Source organism: Acartia tonsa, chromosome 9 (assembly GCF_053477335.1).
Source record: "Acartia tonsa isolate MP-2025a chromosome 9, ASM5347733v1, whole genome shotgun sequence".
Lineage (NCBI taxonomy): Eukaryota > Metazoa > Arthropoda > Copepoda > Calanoida > Acartiidae > Acartia > Acartia tonsa.
Window position 1 is genome coordinate 20441100 of NC_137268.1, and position 17234 is coordinate 20458333.

General features: G+C 30.2%; 2 protein-coding genes across 3 annotated transcripts in view; one reads left to right on the top strand and one right to left on the bottom strand.

The window, feature by feature from the left end:
- Positions 1 to 17234, top strand: part of LOC145328461 (tetraspanin-1-like) — a 245927-nt gene that overhangs the window by 196433 nt on the left and 32260 nt on the right. The gene's annotated exons all lie outside the window — the stretch shown is intronic.
- LOC145327426 (uncharacterized) lies at positions 197 to 10238 on the bottom strand. Its single transcript, XM_080170976.1, has 4 exons — positions 10017 to 10238; positions 9260 to 9322; positions 1638 to 1743; positions 197 to 311 (listed from the first exon to the last, which is right to left on the bottom strand). The coding sequence occupies exons 1-4, from the start codon at positions 10093 to 10095 to the stop codon at positions 197 to 199; spliced, it is 363 nt and encodes a 120-aa protein (XP_080027102.1). The 5' UTR covers positions 10096 to 10238.

Here is a 17234-nt window from a genome sequence, read left to right on the forward strand (position 1 = left end):
AATATTTAGACTGTACAAAATGGGATCTTTAATTAGCCTATCATAAAGAAATACACATAAAAATAATGAAAGACTTTCCTTTAAAAAAGTATAAAGTATCAACGCACTCTCGCTTTGTTCAGATTTTTTTTTGTTTTATTTTGTATAACAATATACTGTTTCATTTCCTTTACAACTGGGACCTTATATTGCTGCACTACGTATGAACATAATATGAGTTTAAATATTTATGAATGAACATTCCTGTATGGTGTTTCTGACCAGGAGACACTGTATTTACATCACTACTATATGTCATTCCACATGATAACCTGGATACATAGATAGATAGATAGATAGATATATAGATAGATAGATAGATAGAAAGATAGATAGATAGATAGATAGATAGATAGATATATAGATATATAGATAGATAGATAGATAGAAAGATAGATAGATAGATAGATAGATAGATAGATAGATATATAGATATATAGATATATAGATAGATTGATTGATAGATAGATAGATAGATAGATGGATAGATAGATAGATAGATAGATAGATAGATAGATAGATAGATAGATAGATAGATAGATAGATAGATAGATAGATAGATAGATAGATAGATGATAGATAGATGATAGATAGATAGATAGATAGAGAGATAGATAGATAGATAGATAGATGGATAGATAGATAGATAGATAGTTAGATGATAAATAGATAGATAGATAGAGAGATAGATAGATAGATAGATAGATAGATAGATAGATAGATAGATAGATAGATAGATAGATAGATAGATAGATAGATAGATAGATAGTTAGATAGATAGATAGATAAATAGATAGATAGATAGATAGATAGATAGATAAATAGATAAATAGATAGATAGATAGATAGATAGATAGATAGATAGATACATAAATAGATAGATATATAGGAAGATAGATAGATAGATAATAAGAAGAGAGGAATGCTACTAGAGTTGTATTTTTAAAATAAATAAAGCTTATATAAGTTGTTATAAAGTATTGAAAATATTTTTGCATAGTTCCCTTGAGAATTTTTAAAAATTTTATATTCATGAATAAATGTACATATCACTAACTTCTCTATCATATAAAATATTCCTCTTTATTACATTAATGATTATAAGTAAAACTATTGTGTTCTATATCAAAATTCACAAAACAGATGAAAATTCTACAAAAAATCTTATTCCTATCATTATTAAAGAAGATTTTGGTAAAAACAATAAAAATGAGAATTTAAACAAAGGTGATTGAAAAATTTTTTTTGCCCTATAACAGTACAGTAAATGATTTTCAGGATAGTTCAAATATGTTAGTAAAATAGATATACATAAAATAAAAGAAAATAGGTATACCAATATAGAGACATGGTTATACAGTATTAAAAGAAATTATCAAAAATACAGGGTGAATTAAAAAAAACTTAAAATAAAAAAAACTTTGGATCAAAATTAATTAGATTACAGGGTGAATCAATAAAAACTCACGTGAGTCCTATAACAGTATAGGAGATGATTTAAAGGATAGCTCACACAAATATCATTATGATAGAAACATAGTTATACTTTGTATTAAAATAAATTATATAAAATACAGGGTGAATCAATAAAAACTTACGTGAGTCCTATAACAGTATAGGAGATGATTTGAAGGATAGCTCTGACAAGTTTGCTGGTGAAAATTGCAAGAATTCTCTTGACAAAGTTCAATACGCCGCACCCACCTAAAATAAATATTTTTAAAAGAAAAATTCAAATTTCATACCCCCCTTCAATTAAAAGCTTTTACTGAACTTTTAATTTTAGTATAAGTTTAGGTTAAATTATTATGGATCTTATAATTTTTTTACTTCAGGTTTTGTATATATTTTTTTTACAGAAAACAGATAAATAGATTTTAAACTTAAATGGATGAAAAACTTGAAATTGAAACTAATTTAAGATCCAAAAGTTTTATTAAAATTGTATAATTCTAACATTTAATTTCTATTTAATTGAATGAAAGAGAGAGATAGAGACTGCTGAATAAGCTTAATTATTTTATTCTTTTCAACATATGTATAAAAACAAGGATGAAAATAATAGCTGAACAGACAGACAAACAATCCTTTAATATAAAGTAGTAAGGTTTTTTTTCTGTGTTAAACTTAAGAGCTCGAAAATTGCTGGTCTAAATCGTTTGTACTTTTCAGTGAAGCTTTATAAATGGCTTAGGATGGTTTTAGGTTATTCCCCTGACCCCATCTCATTAATTCCTAGAGGCTAGGGACGAAGCTACTAGTGTGTTTGGTTTAAAAAAGCTTATTGGCCAGAGAAAAAAAAATCAGAAGGTTATCTATTTTAAAGCTATATAAATAAACTCTCCCAAGAGAAAGCTTATTCTGATAATTGTAGATGGAAAATAAAAGGGTCTGGGGATCTTCAAAAAAATTTCAGAAGCTTATCTAGCATTACAGTATCACATCTTTTTACGTGGTCAGAAAGACATACTCATAAAACATTCAGTTTAAAAAATCATAAAATCTTTATAATAAAGTAACAGGATGTCTATATAGAGGCATATAGGGGCGTAGCCGCTTGCATTGCAATGCAAATCACACTTCCTTGACAAAATTAATTTCATACATACAAACAAACAGCCGTTTCAAATATCTAAACAACTAAGAATTAATATTTAAATTTTTAAGATACATAATTCCTATTTTTCAAGTTTTATAACCAGCGTTTTATGTTCTTGAGTTTTCAGAGTTTTTCTTTTATAATTCAAATTCAGGAAGAAATTTAAAATTTATATTTTTTTTTGAAGTAAAGCTACTGAATAAGTTTTAATATCTGTCTGTTTAACTGTGCGTTAATAAAAAAAAGTAGAATGATGTATGTCTGGCTTAAGATCTCTTGAATGCTCTGCTTTTCAGCATTTATATCTACTGATACTACCATGATTCTCAACTCGAGTTGATGAAAATTCCCTCAAGTAAGAAAAATTTTAAAACTTGGCAGATATTCTAAATTAAAAGCGCATTGACAACGATCTTTATTACATTCACGGAGACACTCTAAAACTAAGTTCTGTCCAAACGTCCATAAAAGAAACTTAAATTACACTCTAAACGAAAAAGCTTTCCATTTTAGTGAAACTTCTTATAGGTGTTTATGGCATTTTTTGCCCCTTCTATCGATCTTTCAAAGCCAATATATATATTTAAAATCTAATTAATTTGTTACAACTGAACTTATTTGTTCTTGTTTCTTATTAATCCTTACATAAGAATTAATTTTTTCCTCTCTAAGTTGAACACATTGAAATGTAATTTGGTTGAAAAGTTTTTGAATTACAATTGCTTACATAACCCTTATCTTATATATTTAGATGATATGATACAAAAAATACAAATTCTTTATAAGCAAAGCTTCTGTATAATCAAATCCTATAAATGAAAGTATGTCCTTTTACTATATCCTTTATTTTTGCAATTTTGCAAAAAAATCATGTACAATTTTGTTTACACTTGCATATTAATGTTATGCTTACTAAGTTCTGACAATCTACAAGAGTAATTGTTTGTCCATCTTTCTGATTTGAAAGCTTTGTTTTTTGGATGTTGTCATCCTTGTTTTTATAAATATTTAGCTGCACATACATACAAATATTAAAGTGGTAGGTTGTCTAATTGTCTGTCTGTGTTATAAATTCTTGCTTGCCAGATTCTCGTCTCCTTTAAAAAACAACAACTTTACGTAGCCCTTTTTTGTGTAGAATTATTAAAAATGCTTATTATTTATCATATCAGCTGTCAGACAAAAAAGTTCAACTTTTTCTTTTTAAATGTTTACTATTGAGTTTTTTTGAAGAAAAAGTTTGGTTCATGGAAAAAAACGAACTAGCGGGTTTCGTCAAATTTTCACAGTAGCTTTTGATGGGTTATGTAAGGTAAATGTTAATGATTGCCCTGCAGGGTTTGGGGCTAGACATAGGAGAAAAGCTATTGTGAAAATACGACAAAACCCGCTACTTCGTTTTCTTTTCGTGATCCAAAAACTCTTTTATAACAACACATTGATGTATATTGTTGTTTTATAATACAGAAATATAAAACATATACATGAGAGAGATACGTAATATGTATCTATTATAAAATGAAAATTAGTTTTCTCGTATTCATTCGAATCCGGTGGATAGGAACCGGTTCTCATCCATACGAAAAAACTATGTCTAGCATCGTATTATATCCAGCTTTCTACGAATATAGAAATGTACAATCATAAGATTAAAACCAGTTTTTTTAGTTGGTGACTTCGGCACTTCGGGGCTAAAAAAACTAGTTTTAATCTCATAATTGTACTTTCTATATCCGCGGAAAGCCGTTTATAATACGATGCGAGAAATAACTATTCCAGCATAACATAAACAAGGACAAGTTAGTGCCTAGGTAATGCATCAATACCAAGACATTTTAAGAAAAAACAACAGTAAATTGCCACAGAGAAAATGCATTAAATGAAATCACATTTGTGACAAGTTGCTAATATCGAATTAAAGTTGGACAAAAGAACGGTCAAACTATAGAGTACCTACGCTACCCAAAATATTACATATTTATATTTTTCTTTAATATAAATGCGTGTTGAAAAAAATCTATTATGTTTCTTCTTACAAAGAGTTTTTTTTCTATTTTTAAAAAAAAGGTGGATGAATCCTAGAAAAAAAAACAATGACAATCCCTATATAAAAGTAATAGGATCTGTGTCTGTCTGTGTGTGCATAACAAAGTATCTCGCAAACCACTCAACCGATTTGGTTCTTCTTTACTAAGTAGATTCTCATAAGTCCTGAGAAGGTTTATAACTATTTGGGGGAAGGCACCACCAACCTCCAAAGAGAAACAAAATTTAACCCAAAAAATCTTTTTAAAACCTTTTTCTTTTGAAAACTGAAATTGCAAGTGGGTTGGGGTGTGTTGACCCCCCCTTTCTCTCAAGTGTCACTGGAGGCCTGTAGGGGCGAAGGCGCTAGTTCAATCTTGAGTAGATATTCTTCCTGCAAAAAATGTTGGCACATAAAGAACCAGATCCAAAAATCTGGAAACTGATGGCAAAGGTAAACCTTCAATTCAATACAAGTCATAAAAATGGATATAGAATACATGGATTTATTGACAGGGGAAAATTTGTCGTACATTTAGGTTGCTAACATCAACCTCATTAGTAGTAAGTTTGTTTATCTAATAGAAGGGAAATTGATGGGGTAAAGGGGGTATCTCTTTATCATAGTACATGAAAATCTGATGCAACATCCAATTAATAATATATCACTAGTAGTGTTAAATTTTTTTTATCTACAGAAAGTGTATGTTTTAACATTATTGGGGATGTATGTTTTTCAATTTATATTTTTATAATTTCATTTTCAATATTTTTTCTATTATCTGTTTTTGCGAATATTATGATAAGCGGCAGGGATTACACACCTGTGGACAATTGGAATGATCAAATGTTTAAAACCTTTCAGTCTAGTGTTCACTCCCTCCCACTTAATCATAATTGGTTTTAGTTTCCAAGCTTGACAATAATGTTGTAGTGAGCTTAAATGCTTCGCTTTCGCGAGGCTCCAAAAAATGTTTACTTTTTAGGGCATAGCCGCTAGTATAATTTGATTAAATTATATAAAGTAACAGGATGTCTGTCTGTGTGTGTTGTACTGAGAAAGAGTAAACTTTACAGTCTGATTAAAATTTAAAGCATAACATAATGTTCCAAAATAATAATCTAAATATTTTATATTGAACTTTTTGTTTTATTCAAATTTGATGTTTAAGTTAAAAAATGATCCATATTTGTCTAAATTCATGTCACAAGTAGTAAAATCTTTAGAATAAGAATATAAATTTGAGACACCTAGCGGAGAAATATTTAACTACATATAATACAAATTTAGTTGAAAAAATATTTTATATCAACAAATGATCCAAATTGGATTGATAAGAGAAAAAAATTGGGATTAAGGTATAGTTATATGGAAGATATGTTTTGATTTTTAGTAGTACAGCTACTCTAACTCTACTAGGGTCTTTACAAACGACAGTATGTATGATTAATCCAAGGTATCTTATTTTTCTTGTACATTGACTTTAAACATTCAAAATAAAATAGAGCTTGCTTAGAAGTAGTTTAATTATTTAGGGAATGTTTATAATATCTGTATTACAGAAATTTTCTACCAATATTAAAATAAAAAAAAATATAAAATCATTACCATTTTTTTAGCCTTGGCATTCAGCCTCTCAGGGCTTACAAAGCTGGTTTTAATCTTACAATCTTTCATTTAAATATCCGCGGAAAGCTGTCTATAATGCGATACTATAAATGACTATTCTTCATTAAACTTAAAGGTAGATGCAATTTCAAATGAATCCTAGAATTTGTAATTTTCAAAAGTAAATATATTTTACATTCCATTTACCTATTCCTGTATTCATGGCAAATAGAAATGGCATTGTAGACATTGGTATAAGAATAATGTTTATAAGTAGCGTAGCGATAACAAGCTAACAACTAGGCAGGTGAAAAAATAACAGTAAAGTATAGTACCGAATAAATAGAGATATTATTACTTACACCAGATTTTCATGCACTCTGATGAAGTAATAATCGCAGCTGGATTAAAAAACGACCCCCCCCCCCTTTCACCTCTCTTTACCCATCCCCTCCCCTCCTACTGGATGAACGAACTGACAATAAATCAGGACCATGTCATCTGTCAATATATCAACGTTATTCCATAACAATTTGTGTTGGTGTAAAATAACACTAAAGTATAGTTAGTGCCGAATTCAATTATTAAAATCTGAGTAAGTTAACATTATAAGATTTAGTCTTGTACGGAGAGACGAAATAAAGTACGTACCTACATACAGCATACTCCAGTTATAGAGTATTTAAGCTAATAACTAATATGTAGATTTTAGAGAATCTTTGCTCTTGGAAGCTTGAGTGAGACTGACATATTGGAAATGAGAAAATATCTTATCTAAAATAATAAAAAAATAAATGTATATTTTTCTTATGTATTTGTACATTTTTGTACTATTAAAGTTTGCATAGTGTTTAGATTGAAATCATAAAGCGTACAAAAAAAGCTGGAAAAGCATAAAACCAAAAACGCTCTTAGAAAGTGCACGGTTAGAAAATACTATCTTAAAATTGATTGCTCTAAAATGTAGAATTAATGTTTAATGTTAAGGTTGAGCCGATTGACTGCTAAAGGCCAATTCTTATATTTTTGACCTATTTATAAGGTAATTTATTGACAATACCGGTCAGAAATTTTCTTTTCTTTTGGAAGCTTATCTTTTATAAGCCCTCAAGGACGTCCAAGACTTTTTTGACGGGGGTAAAAAGATGGTTTTCAAACGTTTAAACGGGTAATCTAATGTATTTTAAAAATTTTAGTGGGGTGAAATAGAGGGTTTCAAAGTTTGATTGTGGTAAAAATTACTTGGATGTCGTCTCTGACTGCGCTATTTATGAACATCCTCATTCTTTTTATGATGCATTTATCATCAGAAAGTTCAATATTGTAATATGAAGAAAAATCCTTTAATTCGCAGGTAGTACAACCCTATACGTAACTGCCCCCCCCCCCTAACAGAGTTATTATGTAACTCGACGTTTTTTGTTCATAACATGCACTTATCCAAGTAACATAATGTTTGTTTGTTTGAGTGTCAGTGCCAAAGAATATCGCCAACCACCAAATTATTATAGTTTTCTTTTACAATGTAGCTTCTCTTAGGTCCGGAAAAGGTTTGACTATTTTTAAGGAGGGTACCACCTACCTCTCAAAAGAAATCGTCTCTATAAAAAAAAAAATTGTTACTTTAAATTTTTTTTTTATAAAAAGTGAGTGGAGGTCGACTTTACCATCCCCCTCCCTAACCACTAGGGGCTTCACTGTAAAGAAGCTTCATTAAAGTCCCAGGATGGTTTTAGGCTATCTTATTACAAATTTAGCCTTGGAATGGTTTCAGGCAATTTCTGTTCCACTCGCGAATTTATCATACTTGGCAAAATGTGATAACATATTACTTCAATATGTCAGCATACAAAATGTCCTTTCTGTTAGTAGAGCGTAGCTACTCTAGTACTGATATCATTTACGTTTTTATTTCCACAATACGAAAATAAATTTAAGAGTATTTTTTGTAGCTTTACGCTATTTTCATTCTAGCATATATTTCCTCATTAAGGCCCTTAATAAAACTGTTATAAATTTTATAATTTAAATTTTGCATATTCTTGGAAAATTTCTGTAATACGATGCAATTTATGATTTTTCAGTAGGGCTGAAAACCGGTTCCAGGCCAGCGGATAATAATCGGTTTATAAGCCAAACTGGAAACTTCCATAGAGTATCTCTCTTTTTTCTCGAAGCATTTTCGATGTCACTACGACGTCTCTTAAGGATATTAGTTTTCTTGTTTATTCATATTTCTTTTTGCATATTCATGTATTTAATATGTCATATTATCTTTTTATTAAATTGCTGTACAAAACCTGTAATATTCAGTGAGTGAGGGGACATAGAGATGTTTATTACACTAGCCCCCAAAGTTTTATAATAACGTTTTCTTGGCTCAACAACTTTGGCGACTTTAATTGAATTTTGATTGGTTGGTTTATTTAGTTCAGTGTCCAAACGTTTCAACAACTAATTGTAATCTACAGAAGGATTAATTTTGTGTATCATCATTGGGAATGTACATTAATTTATCGTCCTTTATCTGAAAGTACTAAATATGCATGGTAATTGGTTGCGCCTGTTTTGGACCAACGCATACTCTAACTACTTATGTCGCACACCTGAATTAAGTAATATGACATATACTTTGAAAAGCTTTTTAGTTTTTTCAATCCATCAACAAACAAGGACAATAATCTATAATAGTAGAGTAGCTGTGCTAGTAAGAAAGGATAAAAATATCAGGGATCTAAAGAGGAAAGGCAATGACTAATAAATTGATGTACATCCCCAATAATAATACACAAAATTTCCCCCTTATTTAGATTAAAATTACTGGGTAAAACATTTAAACACTCAACGTAATAAAGCAGTCAATTCAAATTTTATGAAAGTCCCTAAAAATATTAATCTATCGAATAAGAAAACGTTATTATAAAACTTTGGGGACTAGTGTAATAAACAGCCCAATGTCCCCATCCTCCCTGTAAAGAAATACTTACTCATGAGACAGTAGAGGCCTATGAAGACAACATAGATAAGAATAATCAAGGTAAGAGCAACCACTGCAACAATATCAACTTTTCAATTGCATCCACAATCATGACTTATATTTCTAAAATGTGTAAATGTCTGTCTGTCCTCTGTCTATCCATCCTGTCTGTAATGCTAGATTTTCTCATTCCCTCTATCTCTATTCTTCTTTAGTTAACCCCTCCTTTTCTTCTATTCTCCTCCCCTTTGTTCCTTTCATTGTCTTTCTTCCCTTTTTCATTTTCTACTTTCCCAGGACCTCTGAGAAGCTTCACCCTAGGGGTCAAGCCTTTTGTCCAGGGGTTAATGAGTACATACAGACGACCAATATCTTAGTGTGTTTTTAGAATGGTTGTTTCACCCCTCTATGGGAGGGCAGGAGATGTCAGGAAAATGATCTAAAACCACCCCGAGACATTTATAAAGATTTCCTAAAAAGTTCAATATATTAGGGCCAGAAATTTTCAAGATAAAAAATCTTATTACTTCTTTAAAAACTTTGCATTCAAAGTGGTTAGAAAAGCAGAAAATAGCATAAAACTATCCAAAAACAAAAATCTAAATATTAAATAGCTTAACCCATTCCGGATAATATATGAAGCTTCCTTAAAAGAGAGAAGCCAATCGATTTAGTAATTTTTGAGATCTTAAGCTTTAGACAATTAACATTACTACTTTATATCTTTGACTTAACTCTGTGATTTGTTAGAGGGTGCAATTGAAAACCTAGAATAACACAATTGACGCTGTTAATGTACACGTCGGACATAATCCGGTTAGGTATGTGTGGATTAGTTCCCGCCATTCATACTATCTGAAATATATAATAGGTTAGGTATGTGTGGATTAGTTCCCGCCATTCATACTATCTGAAATATATATTATGTTAGGTATGTGTGGACTAGTTCCCGCCATTCATACTATCTGTAATATATAATAGGTTAGGTATGTGTGGATTAGTTCCCGCCATTCATACTATCTGTAATATATAATAGGTTAGGTATGTGTGTACTAGTTCCCGCCATTCATACTATCTGAAATATATAATAGGTTAGGTATGTGTGGATTAGTTCCCGCCATTCATACTATCTGTAATATATATTAAGTTAGGTATGTGTGTATTAGTTCCCGCCATTCATAATTATATTCTTTTTATATTGTGTCAATTTAAAACAAAAAAATACAAAAAGGTTAAAAAAAATCTTCTAAATTCTCAATACTTTTAAATGCAATACTTTACATGATCTATGTAAGAATAATAATTGTCAGGAAATGAAAAAAGGAGAAAAAGAGATTGAAAAATGAAAGGATAAAATATTGAAAATTTTCCTATTCTTCAAAATTGAAATCTCAATAGGTACATTTGAGGATTAAAACTAGATAAAGGATGACAGAATTTCAATTAAACTATCCAAAACTATTTCAAATATCGTAAAATTTATATTATGTAAAACCTTTATCTGAAAAATTCAGAGTTTCAACAAGGATTGCTATATTGTAAGCAGTGTTTTTTCTATTTAACTTTATCTATAACTAGCGGCTTTGCCCCTAGCCTCTAGGGGCTTTGCCCCAAGAGGTTTGATCAAACCAATTTTTCGTATTTTAGATTTAAAAGAAAAATAAAAAAATAAAAATTTTCTTTGGGGGTGGGGGGGAGTATTTTTTTTGTTGGGGGGGGGGGTATTTTTCCTTTTTTGGGGGGTTAAGGGTGTCCCACCCCCCAAGAAAATAGTTATAAACCTTCCCGGGACCTGTGAGAAGCTACCCTGTAAAGGAGAACCCGATCGGTTGAGCGGTTAGCGAGATCCTTCGCTACAAACAAACAGACAAACAGACAGAGAGACATCGTTCTACTTTGTATTATAGAAGTTTTTTTTCTGTAGCAAAGAATCTCGCTAACCCACTAAACCGATTAGGTTCTCCTTTACAGGGTAGCTTCTAAAATTTAAAATAAAAAAATCGGGTTATGGAGTTCAACTCCCCCTTTTAAAATTTTAAAATTTTTTCTTAATATATCTTAATATGAAGAGCTTTTAATTATCAAATAAAAACCAGTTTTGTTAGCCCTGAGTTGCCAAAGGAATGGGCTAAGCCATACTATAAGACAATTTACTTCTTTATAAAAAACATGACAGATATTTACATATATTTTTTTAATGAATACAAAAACATAGAAAGATTATATCCCTCAATATAAAGTAGTATGATTTTTTGTCTGAAGCATAAGATTTCAAGAACTACTGAACCGATTGAGCTCTTCATTTAAGGGAAGCTTAACATAAGTATTAGGATGGTTTTACACTATTTTACTATTAAGATATAGTCCTTGGGATAGTTTTATGCTACATTTCTTTTCATCCTTTCTCTCTTTGAATCAAAAAAGCCTCTAGATGCTAGGGCCGCAGCTGCTAGTGTCTCATAAGTGAGCAGGTACTTAAAATCTGTGTTAGTTGATTAGCCATATCAATTGAGCCTTAGAGTAAGAGAAACAAACACCTTAGAGAAGCTAATCACTTTTAAAAAAATTATAGAGTATCTTCGCTACTAGAAAATGAACTATATATACATTTTTCCCATACCCAATATTACTTAAAAGTTTTATGCATGTTATGATTTTTTAAAATAAATTCTTTTGAAAGAAAAAAAATATATTGATCCTTTAACATTGTAATACATAATTTGCCGCCATTTTAACTCTTTAGTGAAAAACTAATTAAAATAATGAAAATTACACACAAAAAGCCTCTAATAGCTGAATTAAGATGGCAAAGTTCAGGTTCTGCTGCTATTTGGGGGAAGTAGTTGTCTAGAATGTACATCTATACTTTTATCTATACTTTATTTTTGTTTGGCAATATACAGGGATCTAAAGGGATAAGACAATGGCCTATAAATTGATTCACATTCCCAAAATTATCCCTTCTGTAGATTAGAATAAGTGGATGAAACGTTTAAACACTCAACTTATTTAAACAAACAATCAAAAAGTCCCCGAAGTTGTTGAACTTACAATTAAGAAAATATTATTGTAAAACTTTGGGGACTAGTGTAATAAACAAACCATTGTCCCCTCTCTCTCTCTTTGTAAAATACTATACCTAAAAAACTTAAATGTAATAATATTTAAAATAGTACCAAAAATGGGGTCCCATACTGTGATATAGAATAATAGGATTATTCAAACAAATCCACATTTATCCAATATTATCTCAATCTATGAATATATTCTCCATAAGCGGATAAAAAATGCGGAATATTCAAACATAATATGGAATAACAATACAAAAAATATTCATGTTCAAATTGAAAGAAAACAAGGATGACAACATCCATAAAAGCGAAGCACTGAAACGGTAAGACAAACGGATATTAACACTTGTATAGTGTCTAAACTGAATAATCAGAATATAAAAGTATAAGAGTCAAAGCAAAATTGTAAGTAAATTTGTTGAAAAACTGCTTATTACAGGATAATGTTTATGGACATACTTACATTTTTAGAACTTGATTATAGAGTTGCTTCGCTTATAATATTGTTCTTTGTTGTCCTAGGAATCAATATACCAAAAATCAGATCAAACGGATACTTAGATCCATAAAATTTTTTTGGTAAAAAAGTAGAAAAATCAACATGTTTAAAATGAACGTACGGACATTCTGGTAATGATTATAGAGTTGCTACGCTTTCTAAACTAACTACTACAGGAATCATCATGCAAAGTTTGAAATCGATAGGACAATTCTAACATGCCTAAATTAACGAATAAAAGCTATCCATCTAGGACGGACCGACCCTAATTATAGAAAAGCTTCGCTTTTAAAAAACATACAAGTAGAAAATTAAGATGGGTGGATAGAAACATTTATAAGTAGTTTTTTTATGTCTCTAAGTAACACATACAAATATTTATACAGATGCTATTCAGTCTTGTTTATAAGACAACAAGGATGACAACATCAATAAAAGCGAAGCACTGAAACGGTAGGACAAACGGACATTAACACTTGTATAGTGTCAAAAATTGAATAATCATAATATAAATGTATAAGGGTCAAAGAAAAATTGTAAGTAAATTTGTTGAAAAAAACTGCTTGATTCGGGATAATGTTTATGGACATACTTACATTTTTAGGACTTCATTATAGAGTTGCTTCGCTTATTACATTATACTTTGTTGTTTCAGGAATCAATATACCAAAAATTAGATCAATCAGATGATTAGTTCACATAAAAATTTGTTTTTAAAAAAGTAAAAAAAATAACAAGTTTAAAATGACCGTACGGACATTTTGGTAATGATTATAGAGTTGCTACGCTTTCTAAATCGTACCTAACTACTAAAGGAATCACCATGCAAAATTTGAAATCGATAGGACAATTCTAACATGCCTAAATTAATGAAAAAAGCTATCCGTTACGTACGGACGGACGTACGGACGGACCGACCCTGATTATAGAAAAGCTTCGCTTTTAAAAACAAATGCCTACATTTGAAAAAAAATATGCATACCAAATTATAAAAGATTTTAAAGAGCGTCATTTTTTTCGAGTGATTCCTTAAAGTTGGGTGTTGGGTTGTAGTGAAATGCAATTATAGTGTTATAAAATGGTCCATAATTAAGAACAGGTTGACTTAGTAAGAGCATTTGACTACAATCCCAACACTCAACTTTACGGAATTACGCGAAAAAAATGACCCTCTTTGTGGTAACAAACAATATTTTAGATGGAGGGTACCACATCCCTCTAAAGAGATTTTGCCCCTCGGAAAAAATTACCAACCCCCCTAAAAAAAAGAAAATTAAAGAAAAAACTAAAAATAAATTTTTTTTTAATCTAAATTTTAAAAATACATTTTTTGGATTTAACTTCCCCCTCCTCAAGTGCCCCTAGTGGCCTCGAGGGGTTCAGCTGCTAGGAATCAAATAAATCTCAAGACTCGATAATAGGAGTAATATAAATCAACATCAAAGAAACGAATCTTACTAATGATAAATAATTATAGATCCCAGTTTAAGATTCTTACAATACAACCAATAATAATATAAAATATTTAGTAGCCATATTTTATGTAAGTTTGTCTGTTTGTCAGTAACGCAAACCCTAACTCTTGAATCAATATAAATTCGCTCTGTTATCAGTTTTTTCCCCACTACTTTGATGAAAATTTAAAATCTTCTCTGATTTCTCAGGATTTATTTGGCAATGATCAAAGAATTAACCTATTATATAATGTAGTTTTGTGTTTTTGTCTCAAGTTTAATATTTCAAAAACTACTGAACTGATTGAGTACTTCTTTTTAGGAAAGCTTCACATAAGTCCCATGATTGTTTCAGGCTATTTTTCTGCCCTCTTCTTATCCCTTTGAATGCAGAGCCCCTAGATTCTTGTACAAATTAATTTGGTATTTTTTAGACGTATTTTTATTCTAGCTAAATATAATTTTACTTTTCCACTTTGCATATGTTTTGTATTAAATGCTTAGCATATTATTTATAACTAGCGGCCACGCCCCTAGTGGCACTTTAAATGTTTTTTTTTGTATTTAAAATATGTCTGTGTTAGGTTGACGTTTATGTTGCGTTGGAATCTCTTTGTAAAATCGAGAAACGTAAAAACAATTTCGATTTTTTTTATTTCTCTTGGGAGAATGGTGGTACCCTCCTCCAAAATAGCTATAAACCTTCTCGGGACCTATAAGAAGCTACCCTGTTAAGGAGAACCCGATCGGTTCAGCGGTTAGAGAGATCCTTCGGTACAAACAAACACACAGACACACAAACAGACAGACATCCTGTTACTTTAGTATAAGGATAGCTTTGCTATGAATGAATGTTTTTTTTTGTATATTATATTATTCCCATAATTGGATGCACTCCCTCTAGACAGAAATAAGGAAAAGCCTATTAGATTAACAGATTAACAAGGACAACTATGTTCATAGGTAGCACTGCAATAAGAAGCTGCCAAAGTGGCTTTTAAAACAATAGTTCTTTAAAATGAATTTGATTGGTTTTGTGCTTTTTGCTAAATTAGTGTGGGTGTTATTTAACTTATATATAATACAAATATAAAGACATTTGCTAGTAATTTTTAAAAAATCAATAGATAAACTTTATTTTAAAAAATGTCTCCATTTTTCAATATTCTTGCTACTTTTCGATAAATTGTCCTCAATATGAAATATTCCAATGAAAGAATGTTTTATACATTAAGAGATCACAATGCTGCCAACTATTTAATTAATTTACATATAAAAGTATTCATTCCTGACTATCTGTCTATCTTTAATCCATTATTTATTTCTGTGTGCCTGATGTATAACGTATTTGTTTTGTTTCTGCTTTTTTTGCAACTATCTTAAATGTCTTAATAGTTATTCATCGCACCGTATTATAAACAGCTTTCAACTGAAAATTTAAATAAAAAATATAATAATAAAACCTGTCTTGTTTGCACAAAAAGGGCCGAAGTATGGCTGAGAACCGGTTTTAATCCAGCAGATATTAATCGGTTTTGAAGCCATACTGGAAATAATATTCTCATACTGTATAGCTTACTTTATACCTCCGTCCGTAAGCCTATTATGCTCCGGTTGAGTTGGATTTTTTTTAAAGAAACGTAATTACCATGGCAATAAGAAATAAACGTGCGATTCTTCTAATATTTATCAAAATTTGCAATGTTTCTCTACTCTACAACTCGCCTTGTCCGTCAATAGTTTTAAAATCAAAGAAAATACGTAAATAAATAAAAAACAATTTACATACAAGCAAGCTTTATTAGGTATAAATATATATTCTCTCTTTCTTTGTCTTTTACATGCTTATAAATAGAATTGTAAGAATATCTTTCTCACAAAAATGGATCATTCATCGCCCCCAACCCTCCCCGACCCCTCATTATTCATTAATTTAGCCCGCTGCAAGTTTCACTTTATTAGAGAACATGAAAATCTAGTATAAGATTCAATTAAGTAATGATATCTCCATTGTGTGAAGGATGAATTGAATCACTGTCTACAGAAAGGATAGTGCCAAATAATCTGAATGCCAAATGGATAATTAATTCATATGTCTCCGTCTGTCTGCTTTTACTTTAACTATCTTTCTTTTATATCTGTTATCTATCTATTTAGGTGTATTGTGTATGTCTGTCTGTCTGTAGGTTTGCCTGTCTGAACGTCATATTGTTAACAATTTATGTTATCTTTCTAATAGACAGACAGACAGACGGACACAATGAGTTATAAATAAATGCTCATTGGTAAAGAAAACTTAAAAATTTTACCTTCTCTTTCAAACAGCAACCGAGTAAATCCTATTTCCTTCATAGTGGACCGACTGACATACGGAAGGAAAGACAAACTTACAGAATAGCGTCGCTACTGCAAGCTGTTTTTTTCAAATAGTATATGGATCAAAGTAATAGGTTAGGTTAGGGATAGAAGAGCCCTGAAGGAAAGGGACACATAGGTAATAAGAATATTTCTTTTTAGAAACTATCTGCGCTCTAATTGGGTGAATGATGTACGACACTTAAGCTTCTCCAATCAGAGCGAAGATAGTTTTCAATCCACCAATCACAAATTTCAAAATTAATTAACTTAAATTGTATTTCCGCTTTTAGATAAAGAATTATACAAAAAACGAATTTATAAGAAATCCTTAAAATTTGATTCAGTTTTCAAATATCCCCCTAACATTAAAATTCCTTTCAACTTATATATCCTAAATTGTGCATAGTAAAAGCACCAGCTAAACAATATGTGTTAATTACTACATCAAATACTTTGATAAAGTCAAACTGTATAAAAATATTAGAAGCAACAAAGAATCTACCATAAATGATTTAGACTTAAGCAGTTTTAGAAAACTATTTTCAAAATAAATAATAATATATATGTGAAAATTATTAATTTTAACCTTCTTTTACTGTTTCC